Source organism: Rhyacophila brunnea, unplaced genomic scaffold, assembly GCF_057557595.1.
Source record: "Rhyacophila brunnea isolate RB1 unplaced genomic scaffold, BYU_Rbru_1.0 scaffold_7, whole genome shotgun sequence".
Lineage (NCBI taxonomy): Eukaryota > Metazoa > Arthropoda > Insecta > Trichoptera > Rhyacophilidae > Rhyacophila > Rhyacophila brunnea.
In genome coordinates this window covers 2101067-2119760 of record NW_028233339.1, presented here as the reverse complement: position 1 = coordinate 2119760, position 18694 = coordinate 2101067, and the positions used below count along the sequence as shown (strand labels likewise).

Genomic DNA, 18694 nt, shown 5'->3' with positions numbered 1-18694 from the left:
AGGAGATTCGTGAGACAAAAACGCGAAAACCACGACCGATGGCGCCGTAGTTCTCAAATTTGACCACCCAGTGAACACCAGACTAGTTACTTACGCACTATTTATAAGTATATTAATTGATAAGATCTTTCACTCAAGGTTACTAGAGCTGCAAAGAGACAACACTTTTTATCACAATTCGTACATAAGTGTAATTATTAGGTTTCGAAAAGTTACTTTTAATATTGTCAAAATATACATTGAATTTGACATTTCGAATCGATGCCATATTTATAGAAAGATTAGGTACCGTCATCAAAATCTTCAAAATGATACTGCAAATATATAAATAAATAAATTTGCAAAATATAATGGACCCCAGGAGATAACGGACGGCATAATTTTATATATAGGTATATTTTGAAAATATCTCATAAAAAAAACGACGCAGGGTGGGACTCGGACCCACACCCCTCGGATTCTAGCCAACATGGTTTACCAATTGAACCACCTGCATTCTATCTAATTGCGACTAAATCAACCAGTAGTCATATAACTCATATAACTGAAGCGCTTCTTAAATTCCGTTAATATTGGTTAAGGCGATAACATCAGTGAAACGGCAAATAATTTTCAAATATAGGCGCGACGAAATTTTGGACTGGCTCACTACTCGCCGGCATTCTGAGAGACAACGTCGAGCTGGGCACACGTCAATTTGTATCGTGATGGCGACGGGCGTATTAACTCTATAATCGTGTAAAGATGACTAAAAACGTTACACATTTACTTTAAAAAGAAAACGTGTCAATGAATAAATTATTATTGTTACTAATAGAACAATAAACAGAACATTAAATGGATGCATGTTGGATTTATATGACAAATTATATTTCGTTTGGCATGCGTCATTTGCACCCGCGACCCGCAATCCGCGCATCGCCTAGCCACGATCTTTTTAGACCGTGCCTCAACTGAGGTATAGCCTTAACGATTTATTAAAGACTTTTTAGGAGTGTGTATTTATTGTCGAATTGTACATTCTCAGCATAGTGCAGTTCACCCTCATTATATTTTTATAAGAAATTACTTGGTAATAATTGAGGTGTACGTTTAGTGATGTTTCCAAAGTACCTAGATATGTAGTATGTATCTATTTGATTAGATGACACCTGTGATGATGACGTTGCGATAAACAAGTATGCCACATCAGCGTAGCGTTTTGAACAAGAGTAAAAATTGTGTCGTTTGCCAAGTCATTAAATGCTCATTCATCTATCTGCCTTATTGCATGACCGTAGCACACTTCACGATTATTCGTCGATGGAGTCGCGGACTGAGTGACACAGGGCGGGCGGCTTGTGACCCGGAGACGATCCACTCTTCTCTGCTCCAGTCATACCACATATTGAACAAAGACAACGCGTCGGACGTGCCCTCATTAGCATACAGAATTTCGCGATGCATCCATACACAACGTGGCGATAGCATCTCGGTAACTGTATTAATTATTAATATATTCGGGAAGTCCTCACTGGCACATATTCCGCCTAGCGAGATTTTTATCATCGTTTACGAAATTCAAAACAAAACTAGTCTTTCAGTAATTCGCGTTCAATGTTGAGCATAATATTATTAACAATATTGTAATGTGAATGTTTAGTTCCGGTAAAGGACAAATTCATGTTTCAGAGATTATCTTGGCAATATTCTTACATTTAATAGTTTACTATTTGACTAATTGGATGGATCAAAAATTGTATTGAGATACTTGACATAATATGCGGACGATAATAGTATAAAGTATAGTACAAATAAACCCACAATGCGAAATGACTTACAGCTAATTTAAACGAGTTCTTTTTTGCCCTCCAGGTTAATATAATATGTAGGTTCTGTTTTCAATAGATTTTCTTTAGCGTCTTCAGGTATCACAACACATTACAGTAAATTCTCACCAGCCGTTGCTACAACTCAGCTGCTACTAGATGAAAGCCTTTCCTATATCCTTCCACGCATAATATCGTCCATTACTCCTTAATATTTTGCTATCAGATCTATGCACCGAAATTTGTCGATCAAACGGGCTTTAGGAACGGCCATGGCGCTAAATTCAACCAGAATATTATGTATATTTTAATTCGATAAAAAATACCTACTCATCAAATTTCCAAGATGAAAGTTTTTAATGCTTGGTTAATTATTTTTTTTAATTAATTTCGCTGTAAAAATTGACAATGTATTTCGTTTTACTGACAAAGGAAAACACTAAAACGCATAATTGGATATTACATCATCTTTTTCTTCTCTCCTGGTGCCATATTCCCTATCGGACGAAGACGACAATCATTCAAATCCTTTGAGGAAAAACCATTGAAAATTTATCTTGTTTAAAAAGAAAAGTGTTATAAATCAGCTAAAAAACACTCGACTCAACAAAGAAGTATTTCATAGGAAGACAGCGAAGAGTATGAGAGGTGTGAGCTTGTAATTGTAATCGATCACCAGCGTCCCGGTGTATAAGCGATGGCATTTTCGCGCGCAAACAAAAGCGGTTTTGCCACATGATTAATTACACCCGGACCTGGCTGAACCTACCCCACGAAAACAAACATTCTACCTAAAATTATGCACATTGCAGTAACAAATTCCAAACAAAGGTAATCACATCCGCTGACATTTTTATAACGGAGTTGATAAGGGCGATATAAATATTTAAAAACATTTTTATAAAATCACAGTACCTACCACTTATTTTAAATTGCAACACATGCCATTGACAGCTGAAAGGACAGAGAATTTAAATAGATCATACTGCAAATATTATTACAACTATGAGAGAGTGTGAATAATTGTAAATTCTAAGGTGGAAAAAAGTTATCAACTAACTGAATAGAGAGGCAAGACTATCAAAGAGGTAGCAATTTAATATAGATATAATTACATACGTGAATAATTCCCATCAGAGCTAATTGTAAATAAGTACGTAGGTAGTACTAGGGGTTTCACATCCCGGACGGCACATTAAATTCCGGGATTTGTATTCCCGGTTCCGTGAAAACATAATTTTGTACCTTAGTAGTAAATACAAAAAAAAACATATAAAAACTTTTACACTCAACAGACATTTAAAGAAGTTTAAGGCTAAGTACAAAAAATGTAGATATCGTACTCCTGAGAAAACAAATACAATTTAAGATTTTTTTTCGAATTCTCTTTAAAAATAACTATAACACCATTATTATGTTGAAATATGAAAAATACATAATTGTTATTGAGTATATTTTTTTTCTATATTCTCTTCTTCTCTCTTGTGAGGGTAATGTTTGATTTATAATGTAAATCTCATGCTGTGTACGTCTTGAATTTAGATTTGTTATGTCCACAATGTTTTGTATTCTTAAATAAATAATGTTAAATTTTACATTAATATGAAAAAAGAAGATTATTTAGAGCAAATGGCCCATAAATCTTAATATATGACGGGTTCGACGCAATTTTACCATATACCTATATATGAAATTATCGCAACTTTAATAATTTAAAAACTTTATTTTCTATATTTCAAAATTTTGAAACCATTCCTTTCCTTTGACTATGAAAATACACCAATTACGTCAAAATATATATATATAAAAAAAAAACTATACAGGTTTCCAGTTTTTTCGATCCCGAGAATGCGAGATCAAGAAATCGATCGGGATGCCGGTATTCGGGATCCCGGGATTGCAAACCCTAGTAGATCGTTATTTACTTATTAAGAAATATCTTTGTAATTGAAAGAACATACACGTAAAGCATGGTATAATATGAAGGCTATTTTGAACAGTGTCAATAATATAGTGTCCAGCATCAGCTGTGTTATTATATTTTAGCCGCAGGATATTGATTGTTGTCACTGTATGTATTATTAAAATGAACCGCAGGGCGACAGAGTATTCATTCAGTCTTCGCTGTCGGCTTTTTAGAAAGTAGCAGGAAACTGTCGATTTTACGACACAACATTCGACAAAAAAGGTACAACTATTTTGAGTGTCGAGCCATTAGTGTCGGATCGATTTTACTAATTGCTGTTATTAATCTGTAAGTACGCCGTTACGATTTGACAACCGCGGGGCAATTTTCTTTCGGAGTAACAAGAAAAACGATTCGGAAAATCGATAATTGGACATTATTATTTGATATCATTGACTTACTATTGGGTACCAAATTGGAAAGCGGCCACACAGGATAGGGACAGGTGGAGGGAGCTGTTGGAGGAGGCCAGGACCCACACCGGGTTGTCGCACCCCTGATGATGATGATGATGATGACTTACTATTGAATACAGCATGTGAAAAATAAAATGACCGTCGTTTACGAGCCCCTCATAGACATCCGAGTTGCATATAAAATTTCATTCTTTCGTGAGCAGATAAATACGGCTGAATTGAATTTAATTGTCCAACGAATGTCCATGAATCGAGTGATTATTACAAAAACACGATGTCTTTACTTACATCATTGTTGACTTATGCTAGGTACTAAAGTGTCCAAATGCATAGACTAGAGTAGAAAACTAACACATTGCACTAAGGCGTAAAACCCACTTAACGGAGCGAGTGGGGCTCTCGCGCAAAATTTCACAAGTGGCGTGTAAATCATCGAAAGCCTAATCAAATACGCCAGCGCCCACTGGATTTGACGACGCATTGTGGCTGCCTGCCCCATGATTCATCGATTTTTGGCTTCTCAGCGATACGAATTAACGAAAATACAACGTAGTCCATTCATTGAACACGGCAAACAAAATTACGCTTCTGGCAGCGTCGTCGATAAGACGGGCGAGAAGCTATTATTTAAGAACAGATAACTCTTTATTTAGTTATTGCGTGTCCGATATTAATTACATGCCCCGAGAAATTTAATAATATTTTTATTGCTTTGTTATGAGAGACGCTGATATTAATAATTATTTTGTGCTCCTTGAGCCCCTTATTACATTGGTGAAGGGTAATGCGCGGGTGGGAGGGGGCCTACTTCGTAGAGAGCGCACCGAGCGCCGCGTTGGTGGGCTTTATGCCTAAGAGTGATGAGCAGGATCTACGCAAATATTACATTAAAATAAAACAACATGTAAAAGTTCAACAGCCCAACTGGTATTTAATTAAGCCCGCGATTCATAAAACAATAATAGGCTCTACACTACCGGTGGCGCTGAAAGTCAGAAGAGATTTATCTACAAAATTATTGTCGATCAAAACCGATTTCTTCTGGCCAAAAAATATACAAATTAGAGAGAATGTGTAGGTACATAATATCCAGTGTTAGAAAGCTATAAGTTCATAAACTTTGACTTCCAAAGCTTCATTCACACGTACACAATATTAATTGATTACACGCCACGCACAATCAAGTACGTACTGTAAAAGTTATGTTTTGACTACAAATTTAATGAAAATACTTACCTACATTATGAAACATCTAAATAAGTGGGTCCACAGAATAAGGCCCGTTTCAGACGGGACACCGGTGTCGCACTCGATATAATAATAGGAGGTCTTTGTATTCGAATAAAGGGGCCTTTGTATTATTTATTTTATTTATTTAAGAATACAAAACATTGTGGACATAACAAATCTAAATTTAAGACGTACACAACATTTACATTATAAGTCAAACATTACCCTCACAAGAGAGAAGAGAATATAGAAAAAGAAATATATATATATATAAACAAAAATTATAACAAAAAAAATAATCAAAACATACTTAAGTACAATTTAATACAGAAAATATATAATTTATGAGAACGAAAAATATATAATTTTATACAGAAAAATACAGTTTCAAAAATAAAATGCAAAGTACATCATTGAAAAGGTCTATGTCTTTAGGGAGCGCATTTACTAGTCTTGCACCCCTCGCTCGCTAATGGTGCCTGATAGGCTTGACACGAGGAAACGGTTCCAATCCAGAATAAATCATAGCTGCGACCACGTAGGTAATTGACAGGCGCATGGAAATTCAAATTCATTAGGATTGGAAACCATTCCTCGCGATAACAGGCAAAAGTGTTTCAACAGCAGAAGAGACCGACGAGATTCAAGAGAGTGAAAAGTAAGCATGCCTTGTAGAAAGGCAGTCGGAAAATAATCATCTGACGAATTATCGAAAGGAAAATAGTTAAATGTTTTAAAATAAAGACATCGAAGAAATTTCTTCTGGACGTGTTCTAAAATAAGCTTATAGGAATATAATAAGCTTATGAACGCCCTAAAGCTAATGAGTCAACGCATAATTTCGCGTTATAAATTATAACATAACACTGGCTGCGGTAATAAAAACAAGTATCGGCGGCTTGATAATGTAGCGGCCGACGGAAAAGTGTACCGGACACGCTTTGACTCATTAGCTCGGGGCGTTCATAAACATAATACAAATGCCCTTTTATTCGAATACAAAGGTCTCTTTATTATATACGAGCGCGACACCAGTGTTCAGTCTAAAACGGGCCTAAGTCTTTCATAACGTGTAAGTACACTGTCTCGTATTCAACATGATTTTAACTTGTCAATCCCACTTTTGAAAGCCTGACTGACATAGGCATTCAAAAATATTGATGAAAAATCAACAGTACTGTTTCACACTTTGGACTATAGTTACACAAACTAATCAAATACTGTAGACGAAAAACAAGTACAGCCCGTTAGTTTTCGCCATGCCGGGGCAAGACTCGATTTAGCATGTGGGCCAGAGAGGCTCAGACCGAAGCCCTAATAAGATCACGCGACCCGACCCAGTACAATGACTGACACAATGAACCGAGACAATGTAATAGTGTGCCGAACATTACGTATAGGGTCACGAAATAATTATATGCACGGTTTGAAGCAGTGCGCCCACTTTGGTGTGAACAATGAATGAGGAAGAGTAGTAATAATAAATCTACGTTCATTTCCACTTGTCATTAAATGACAATCAAATGAATATAATACAAAGCCGTCTAAAAATATAATTAAAAATATTTAAGTACAACAACACACAACCGTAGTAACGGATGGGAATTTAAAAAAAAACAACATTCCGTTATTTTTTAATGCGATCGAACTGGGATTATGTTTCATAGAACTCAGCAGCAGCGAGGGGTGGAGGTAGGTTGTTAAGATTCGACATAAATAGTGCACTCTAAATTTTGTCAGTCATAATAATTAATTTGTTTTCATTGAACTAAGAATACAATTTGCAGATGGTGCTGGTTATGGTGTGCAATATGTATGTTGGATCTTAACAGCCTACCTCCACCCTTCGCCACTAATAGAACTATAGTTAGAACATAATTTAGAATTGTCTGTAATACCGAAACACATACAATTAATAATAATAAAATAGAAGTGAACGTTATAAAAACACCTAAATTCTAAACACATATGCGATATGTTGTAAGCTTCAATGACTCGTAGTTAAACATCTCATTAGTGGTCATTTGTATACCCTAGGTGTTCATCCCATGAATCAAACTGCATAGTGTTTTAGCATGGGGAATGTTACCAGAAGTGAAAGTGATGAAGCGTGGTCAGGTAAAAGAATTTCAAGTTATACACATTTAAATTTTTATAAAAATCGATGTTTTTTAAAATTAATATAAAAAAATATTAAAACTAAGAATTAGTCAAAAATCTTTACGAAGAAAAATTGAAAACTTAATAAACTAAATTTTATTAATAACTATGACCATAAAATATATCTTATAATAAGATGGGGATGTAAACGAAATTCACATTTTATAACATTTTTCTTAAATTGTAGGTTTATCTTTGACTTAAAATAAAAAAAAATAATGTTTTTTAATGTTAATTAGGTAATGCAGTTGACATTGTAAATAATCAAAAAAATGTCTCAAATTGCAAGCTTCGTATTTTTCCGCTAGATGCCTCTTTAAAATAGGCTCAGTAAAGGCTTCACTTTAATAGTATAATAAAAGGGCAGACGGAGAGACGACGAGGTGGAGTGACAGGTGAACGAATTCATATTATTACCCCATAGCATTCGCCAAAAGCCTTCCAGACGATGAGGAAATTTAACGATCCACAGTAATAATGGTGACGAAGAAGAAGACGCATCTAGTATATAAGCACACCATTTCAAGATATTGGTACAATGTTGGGTTACTCCACCCATAATCAATACATATTCCATTTTGTAACTTGAGAAATAAATAGGTAAGTAGGTCTATTTCCATCCTGATTGGGTCTAGTTATTATGTTTAAAGAAAACATCGGTAGAGCTCTATGAACCTACTTTTTTTAATCGCTTTGTTGTAATAGTATTGGTAATAGTAGAACAAAGAAATTGTAGAAAAATCTTCAACGACATAATATTATGCGACTAGTTGCAGTGATCTAATTCTTTAGATGACAAAAAATCTAATCTGAGTTGCGTTGAACGAATTACCAACTCACTTAATGACTTTGAGCAGTAGATAATGTAGAATGTTATCTAATTACAAAGTAAAGTTTCACAACAAAGTTTGAGACTGCCAAGAGTTTGCGAAACAACCTATCGACGAAACGCAAACACTTCGAAGAGTGAGTGAGCGAGTGAGTCACGCCGCGAGAGACCAGACTCACTGGTACCGCACCAACACAAATGCAACACGTCAAAGTTTGCAATAATTACCTCTTAATGCAGAGCTTATCAAGTTACTCGGATGAATCAACATAACTTGATTTAGTAAAAGTACATGCTTCAAAGTTAATTTGTACATTAAATCGGTTGTTTCATAAAGAGCACAAGTTGTAATTATATCACAATAAAAATCGCTTTGTTACTTACTGAAAATGACTTTATTTTTCGCGACAAGATACTTAGTAGATAATGGCTAATAAAAATCTGCCTCGATCAATTAACACATAATGCATGATTATTGAGAATTCCAAATCACAAAATAAGATATAAATTTTAGAACAAGAACTTCTTGTCTACGTGTTAAAACTGTGAACTAACAATCCCCTCCAATGCATATTAATCGCACTTCTGTTTTAAAATGAAGAACGCCCCCAAATTTATCATTATTTCATGTATCTACGGATCTGTCAATTTATATAATTTCAAGTTTTTTTTTTAATAAAAAATATGTCTCAAAAGTCGGGAATGATGTTAGAATTATTATTAGTAAAATTTTGTTTTATTGCGAAGAAAAAAAAGAGTCGCATCTAAACGGAGAGCCGATACATTATTTAAAAACCCCTCATCACGTTTGCCGCCATGACAGGTACATCACTGAGAAGGTCTTCTCTACATGCGACTACAGCGACTTAGCTATCGCCGATTTCTTGTTGTCGGATAAAAAAAGAATCATTTTTTTATCACAATATTCAAAAGTATATAAATGGTATCTTCGTTCCGTATCAGTAGGTACTATTCGAAGTAAAAATAGTTAATTTGTTCAAAGATGCCGAGTAATATTAAAAACAATGTGATGGCGTAATAAAAAACGTCATAAAAATAAATGTGGTGCATTATTTATGTAATAAGTCGAAACCACACTGATTTCAACAATATTCATACGCATGTACAGAATTCTTAAAAAAACATGACAATAAATAAATTAAAATATGCTATCATCTGCAATTTTAGTCATACCTATTGAGGTTATGACGATGACATGAGAATTAGAGAATACACGTAAAATTGTTTGCCACAAATAGACTAGAGAGCTTTAGAAAATTAAGCTTATCGAAAAGTTTTTTTTTGCATTTTATTTGTTCAAAAAACAAAGGTACAGTACTAACTTAATCTTATATCATTTTAATAACGCCGACCGATTTAACTCGCGCGCATTCCAGATACGTCATATGACCTCATTGAGCCGTCAACATACACTCGCGACGTGTCACCTCTCACGCGCGGGCGAGGTACACGTGACTTAATTTTAATAGATACATACTATACTCGCATATTTTGTTTAATTTTAAATAAACGACTTAGGTGTATTGTCTGACAATTGTTCATGGAAGTTGGTGGACACAACATAATATTTTATATACTCGTACTTACTACCGTTCACTACTAAGATTCCATTTCTTTCCATGCATAAGTAGGCTGTAAATTTACGGTGACCATATTGTTTAAATTCGGTTTTTGGATATCTTCCTTAAAGAAACCGTGAAGAAACATAGAGCTTTTTATGTATCTTTGCCATGTTATCATCGTCCATTCGCTTTCGCCCAAAATAAAGCTTTTTTCAAAATTCAGGTCGATTTTTTTAGCCAGTTCCTCAAAAAAAAAAAATCCAAAATATTCCACCATATTAATATCACAGATATTATGCGTAAAAGGGTATAAATTAGACTTCAAGATATAATTCATGAGAGAAAAAAATGTTTACATTGCCTTTGACAGAAGATAATAAAATTATTATAGCATCCACTGGTTGTGGGCCGCGAGATTACAATCTCTTCTGCTGCAGTGGCATATAAAATTAACATTTACGATTTAAAAGCGATACCCGATATTGAAAGGGGGCGTTCGTGTAAAACGTATGCCGACTGTGAAAAATCCGAAGGCCGATATCTTTTGAGATCAGTCGCTAAACCAATTTATTCCACAATACTAAATTACGGCATTTTAATAAACTAATTACATTACTGGCTTACAATAAATTAAACTTAGTCATAATAAGTTATACTTGGCTGTGAACGTATCCTAGGCAGTTAATAACGTAAGAAATTAATACTAGGTGCAATTACGGGTATTATACTTGTTTTTTTTTTGCAGTACAAAAAATATGGAAAATTGATTATCATCGGTGTTAATATCCTAACTAAGTTCATGGTAACAATATAATCTTTTCGTATTTAATTTTATGGGGTTTTAGTCCACATGGGTGCAGTTACGCGATACATATTCAATATCCATTATTAAACAATATACTTAAACAAATAGATTCAAGGTTCGAGATAACATCGATAACATAATTGATTACGTAGTTAAATTAGTTATTAGTGTTATTACTGATTGTTAGCAATAAATTAGATAAGACAAACCAATAATTACAACTGACATTGATTCAAAACATGTCCTGCCTACAAAACCATAAAGTCACTTTTATTGTATGCTATGAGAAATTTTAATACGTAATAAAAATATTAAAGTGGGGCCACACCGGCAACAAGTCGCGCGACAACTCGTTAAATTTTACGATAATTATCATAATTGCTTAAGAAATTTTACGATAATTATCATGCTTATCGTAAAATTTAACGAGTTGTCGCGCGACTTGTTTTCGGTGTGGCCCCACTTTTAGAATGAAATACTCAAGGGTATACTTCAGTTGAGGCATGGTCGAACTAAAAAGATCGTGGCTAGGCGATGCGCGGATTGTGCAAATGACGCGTACCGAATGAAATATAATTTGTCATAAAAATCCGACATGCGTCCATTTAATGTTATGTTTATTACTAATAATAATAGTATATTCATTGACATGTTATCTTTTTTAAGTATATACGTCAAGTTTTTTAGTCATCTTATCATACACGATTAAAGAATATTTTCATCCGACGCCATGACAAAACAAATCGACGTGCGGACACCTCGACGGTGGGTCTCCGATCGGCTACTAGTGAGAAATTTCGTCGCACCTACTGTTGAAAATTATTTCCCGTTTCACTGAAGTACGCTCTTTAACAGAGATCAACGCTATCCACGTCGTATTCATTGAGCGCTGTCGTACACAATATGTCGAAGACTTTCTTCCAATAAATTATTTGGAACCGTCATGGCTGTTCTTCGTAACTTCGTAACGTTCTTTAACAGTACCTCTCTTGGCTGTGTTAACTTTTAGAGCGAGATAAACAGTTTTGAGAGTTTAGACGGATAACTTATTGTAACAATTATAATACCTCAATACATACATTATGATAAACCACCCTAGAAAATCTATCAGGCTGTATGTACTTTATCAATAACGAAGACCACCACAAGTAAACGATTAGTATGTATATAAACAAGGTAACAATACACATTTTGGACACCGAACCTATAATTATTACAAGTTGTAATTGCAATTCAAATGAAAGAGTAAATCAATTCGTCCTATTTAGGGATTCCAATCCCGGGATCCCGAGCTATTTTCGATACCTATGAATCCCGGGATTGATAAACATAATCCCGAAACTTTCGGGATTGATTTTTTATCAATTTTTATGGAAACTAAAATAAAAACGAAAAATAACAGAAAAATTCCTTTAATAACAACTAACAACATTAGAAATAAGCTGAGTTTGAATGAAGTTTGATTTATACCCATGTGTAAGTTTCCGATTCATTTTATTTTTTCACATAAATTAATAAAAATGAGAAAGATTGGGAAAAAAACAATGCTTAGCACTATTAACAAAGTAATTCCACCATGATCTCATACGTTTTACGGCAGTTTTATATTTGGCTGATTAATTAGATTTATGAAGCGGAAAGGCCATAACATGATTTGCTTTGCTATTTTAAATCTCGCTAACCCATTCATTGAGTCTTTACTATCAGAAACAGCAATCTCATATTAAATTCACATTATTATTTATATTACAATATTATTTACTCCATTAAACTTATGTATTTCCAAGATCGAACGTATACAATATTAACAATAAATGTCTTAAATAGTATAAATTATACTAGATTTATTTTTGACCGATTTTATCAATGTTATTTGTAAATATAAAATTTTTATATTAACAATGGAAAAAATGCCAATCCCGGGATTGTCAAATTATAATCCCGAAATCCCGGGAACAGAATTTTGGCTCGGGATTGGATTCCCTAGTCCTATTTGTGTTCATGGTAAATAACTAACAAGTTGTAAAATGTTTCCATGTCGTCTTCATCACTGGTGTATAATAGTTATAAAGAAAATATGCGATGGCTGCTTGCTTACCTTTTGCCAGTCTTTGATGAATCATCGTCGTCCGTTGGTGCAGCGGTGCCAGATTCCTGTAATCAAAAAGAAATATAATGTTAAATCCACTGATGACGTTTCAACTGTTAGTTAGTGAGTTCATTGCATTACGTAACATTAGTCCTTCTCAGTAAACGTATGATCATATTATTATAATGATAGTCTTGATACTAATATACTATTATCGAACGACGGTCACGATCAGGGAACACAAGAACAAGGAGTGAGCTGGGTGAGTTTATAACAAGTTGAAGAAGAATATTTTATTTACAATAGTTACAAGTATAATAGTAATATTATATTAATTCGCGCATTCAATATTGCTAATATTTTATGAAACTCTGCGCGCTATGTTACTTGCCATTTGACTGTCAAAAAGCAATAAACCGAATCTGACCTTGGTCCGTGGCAACTGACTTTCAAAGGTATATGTGATTATGTGTAACTTAAGGCCTTAGAAATGTGGCTGTACACACGAATCCTGAAAATTCCTTGGGACTAACAGGATAACAGATTCAATGCTAACGTCCCTAACGTCCCTAACGAACGGAAAAGGACCGAGAAGTTCAACATCAAAATCAGAAAACTACATAACCACAGCCACATTATTCAAATTCAATTTTTATTTATTTTTACATATAATTAGTGAACACTACAAATTATTAATTTCAGACATTCACAACATGACATTTAGAAACAAAGATATATTATTAAAACAGTATTACATAAAAAAGAAATAGATCAGTGTAAAGTTATTATACAGTAGAAAAGTGTAAAAACAAAAAATAGATAAAATAGATACAAGGAAATACACCGAATGAGCTAAGCAGACCTATTTTAAGAATTTATAAAACAACGTCCTCCTATACCCATCCTCACGTAGGTGGAATATATCATCATCCGAAGCGATTTGGTTTAACAGAGTTATTCTGTTCCTTGGGAGAACAAACAAGAACAAACATTATAAGTGGACTACGCATTCCCTACCATTCCCTATCCATGGAAAGGTCAGCGGTATACCTACATAGCAGAGGAAGACACCGTATTTCGTGTTTTAATAACCACCGTTTGGTACAAGTGTAGCTCCACAGATTTTTTCCAGACAGCAGACGATAATTAATCAAGGATCGCCCCGATGGTGACCGACCTCCGATAAGGGATGACATAGAAAGAATGAGAACCATTTTATATTAAGACGATACATCAGTGAGACGACAAATAATTTTAAACTATGGGCGCGACGAAATTTTGGACTCGCTGCCATTAGGAGAGAGAACGTCGAGCTGGGAACACGTCAATTTGTTTCGTGATGGCGACGGGGGTATTAATTCTTAAATCGTGTAAAGATAACTAAAAACGTTACCCATTTACTTTAAAAAGAAAACATGTGAATGAATATATTATAATTGTTACTAATAGAACATTAAATGGACGCATTTTGGATTTATGACAAATTATATTTCGTTCGGCATGCGTCATTTGCACCCGCGACCCGCAATCCGCGCATCGCCTAGCCACGATCTTTTTAGACCATGCCTCAACTGAGGTATAGCCTTGTTGGTAATTTGGTAATTAAATTGAGTGATTCTGATCATTCTTGGACTTTGATTAGCAGATACTTATTGCTTACAATGAAAAAAAAAGCTACGAAATATAAAAAAATAATGTAGTTTCTTTCAAAATACATAAGATTTACTATAAGATATCCTGAATAGATAGATCTCCGATAACAGCGTCTACCTTGTTACATTTGCTAGTTAAACCATGTAACATACAAATAGCAATTTTAACTAAAATTGGCAACATTACTATATCACAAAAAAGAAAAAAAACAATAAGGCAACAGTCCGTGATCAAGGATAGATTTCAAAATTGTTTCAAAAATGTTATCATGATTATTATAATGACTAAAATAAACATTACAAACATGTAATGCATCAGCTGTAAGTACGTCACAAATAAAACATATTGTAAAAATTTAAAAAAAAAACTATCCCAACTAGGGATTGCAACACCGGTATTTAAAAACCGGTTTTCAATTATTTATCGATACCGAAATACCGGTATTTTCGGTAGTAAAAAAGCATACACGTTTGTGTTTTTCAAAAATGAATTTAATATTACTTTTTCATTACTTACTACTACTATATTGTATATTAAATTTAGTATTATACAAAACGCAAATATATTGACTTTTAAACCAACAAAAGTTAAAATAAATAACATTACAACAAAATCCCTCGATTATACTTATACAATTCGAAAAAGAAAATATTCGTGACAAACTTTTCCAATTATTCCATAACTATTGATCCAACCGTAGAGGTAATACATCCAACAAACGTTGATTTTGAGAGAGATTTTCCTATGCCGGACTTATAGTACCTATTTGTAAAAACAAGTAGTTCTAAAATATTATAATCTAAACATATTTATAAATATCAACATAATAAATGTAGGTAGGTACTTTAGGTTGCTATAAAATAGTGTTTCAGATAGAATTTAATATTTATATTTTTATTGATAGGCACTAATACCGGTATTCAATAAGAAATACCGAAATACCGGTAAGTATTGATATATTCATTCGTTATTGCAATCCCTAATCCTAACGTACCTAGTTTACGTAGTGTTTCAAGACTTCCTGGTGTTAAAAAAGATAACCATCTCAACAATAGACATAAATAAAAATTATTAACAATTATCACAAGACGAACAAAAGTTATGATTGTTTTACATAATTTCGCGTTCAATTTCCATGGTTCGCGTGGCAGTAGGAAACCAACGAGGTCGATTTCCAAAACATGGGATTCACAATACATGATAATACATAATATATCACTGCTTGTAGATAAACATGAAAAAACAACATAAACGAACACGCAAAGTAAGTAACGGCTAAGCTAATATTAAATCGATGAAGAAAAACTATTGTAAATACCAACTAAGTAAATATGTGTGTATTTTGTAGGTACGGAGGTAATAAGGTAAATAATTTTAATTATGAATGATATTTGGATAACTGGCTTAATCACTCACTGTAATGAAACAATGTGTTCGTTTACAACCACTATCAGTTTATAAATGAAGAGTAATAAAATTGTCCAATAATTTTTCATGTAAAAGGCACAATGTCTGAAGATCAGCCACAGATTTTCTTACACATTAACAAGGATTCCCCGTTACAATAATTATTTATTACTTACAGGCTAATTCTATATCATATAGCCTCAAAAACAGGTGTTATATAACAAAAATCCTTCAAAAATCGAACTCACATTTTATATTGTAGGTATACCTTGTGAGTTACGATAATATGAGGAGTGAGGACAGCCATATTTTGCTCAACCAATAACTGGTCACGTGATTAGATGAAAAGCAAGACTTTTATTGAAAAATAAAATAATACATACATACTTAGGTACTTACATAAATTTTACAAAACCAACGCAATTTATTTCGATTTTCAAATCATAGTGTGTCAATAATCCAAATATGAAATAATACTAAAACATATCTTTAAAACTCGGTAAAAACAACGTTTATATAGTTTCTGAATTGTTTTTGTTTTGATACTGTGTAAATAAGTAGTAAACCAATGGCAAGGTGTTATTTCATTCGTTAGATTTTTTTAAGTTGATTGTCATGAAAATACGGCGATATAACCAAATTTTGGAAAAAAAATATATAGGTATATTAGGTCTATTAAGTGATAATCAGTGTCGAAGGGTGGAGTAGTCTATTAAGATTCGACGCAAATAGTGCATTTTAAACATTGTCAGTCATTCGTATTTGTTTTTATTGTACTGAGAACTGAGACTAAAATTTATTTACAGATAGATGGTGTTGGTTAGTTTTTAAAAAGCAATCAAACCCTGCCTAAACCATATACCTATCATAATAGTTTTGGTATGCTTTGGGCGATACAACAAAATTGTGCACAATTATTTTCATTCATATTTATTTGTTTGTGTTGGATTAAGGTGACGCATCAGTGAAACGCCAAATAATTTCCAACTGTAGGCGCGACGAAATTTTGGACTCGCTGCCATTCACTGAGAGAATCTCGAGCCGGAAGCACGTCACTTTGCTGCGTGATGGCGACGGGTCAATTAATTCTAAAATCGTGTAAAGATGACTAAAAACGTTACCCATTTACTTTAAAAAGGAAACATGTCAATGACTATATTATTATTGTTACTAATAGAACATGTTAAAGTGCCCACCACCACCCGTCATATATGCACAACCGTGGATATGCACGGCCGCTTTCTATGACGCTTTAAAGTGTCTGAAAGAAGTGATTTTAAGTGCTCATTCCGTCCCGAGACGGAGCCGCACGGGACTGATGCTGCAACCATGCACCGTAGTGCTTAAAGAAGAAAGTTAAGAAAGAAAATGTTTGTTTTTGGACTGGCTCTGCTGTCCGCTGACGTTAAGCGCTTTGTGTACCCGCATACTGAGTGTCACGAATTGAAATGGATGAGTCTACGGAAGAGTCGGGACTATCCCGCTCCCCATACGACGCTGCAAATTTCTCAAATGCCGCAAAGTTGGCCTCGGTTGCTACCAGATCTCCATGACCAATTGGGCCCGTGTGAGGACGGACCCTGGCAAAAAGCTCCGCTCGTTCGAATTCCATAAGCGGGCAATCCCAGAGGATGTGTTTAACATCTTGGTGGTCATGCCCGCAGGTACAACCCGGCCCATCTACTATCAAGCCAAACTCGTGGAGTCTGGCGGCGAAGTTGCCATGGCCGGTGAGGAACTGGCTAATCCAGTGCGAAGGTTGGAGTCTTCTAGTTTGGTGCCTGCAGAATACGTCTGGAAAAAAACGGTAAGTGTGCCGCCCCTTGGGGGAGGCGGTCCACCTCGCCTGCCATGCCGCAAATGCGGTCTTGTACACAATGTCACTTACAGTCTTCCTGTAAGGAACGTCCTCGGATCTCTGCGGTGGTGTCAGATGGACACCGGCGAGTATTGTGCTGATCCCCCTCAAGAGGAGGGTGATCGATCCTCTGACTTGGACGTGCAGATCGAGGGGTAGCACCCCCGCGAGTACGGCAAGCGCGTCAGTAGAAGTTGTGCGGTAGGCTTTGGTAAGCGAGATCAGCGCAAGTCGCTGCCCGCTTAATAGTGCGCGTCTCACGAGAGTTAAGGAGTTTACTCGGGAATGCCAAATGCTGGAGGCGTAACCGGCAATTCCCATGAAAATTGCGCCGTATGCAACCTTAAGGGCTCTAGGCTTTAGTCCCCAATTGCTGCCCGCCATTCGGGCCATTCTCTGATAGGCCGAATTGGCCTTAGAGACGGCCGTCTTGGCGTGGTGAACGAAAGACAGCTTGTCATCAAGAATTACTCCCAGATACGTAACCCTTTCGGAGAAACGCACTGAGGTCTGGCCAAAACGAACCGTGGGCGGCCGTCGAGTTATGTTGACCCGAGAACTACCCCTGAGGAGGACAGCTTCCGTCTTGCTCGGGGCAAAGGTCAGCTTGTCCCCTTAAACACTCCGCGATCCGCAGCCACTACCATGTCCGAACTAGGGATCCTGTTTGCCAGCCTCCCGATTGGCAAAGCCCCGGGGCTTGACTGCATAGATAACGCGCTAGCGAGAAGGGCGTGGTCTCTTGCCTCACACGAGATCACGCAACTCTACAAAGAATGCATGAGTAGTGGCATATTCCCCGACTGCTGGAAAAAGGGTCATCTCACGGTGATCCCCAAAGCTGGCAGTCGCCCTCCTTGTGACCCGAAAGCGTATAGACCGATTACGCT

The 18694-nt window shown here is 35.3% G+C and overlaps 1 protein-coding gene across 2 annotated transcripts in view; it reads right to left on the bottom strand.

The window, feature by feature from the left end:
- The window catches only part of ssh (Protein phosphatase Slingshot), a 405463-nt gene that overhangs the window by 263218 nt on the left and 123551 nt on the right, over positions 1–18694 (bottom strand). For both annotated transcript variants that reach the window (XM_085957904.1, XM_085957903.1), the window contains exon 2: positions 12896–12951. In XM_085957904.1, coding sequence (XP_085814030.1) covers positions 12896–12951 — 56 coding nt within the window. The remainder of the gene's footprint in view (positions 1–12895; positions 12952–18694) is intronic.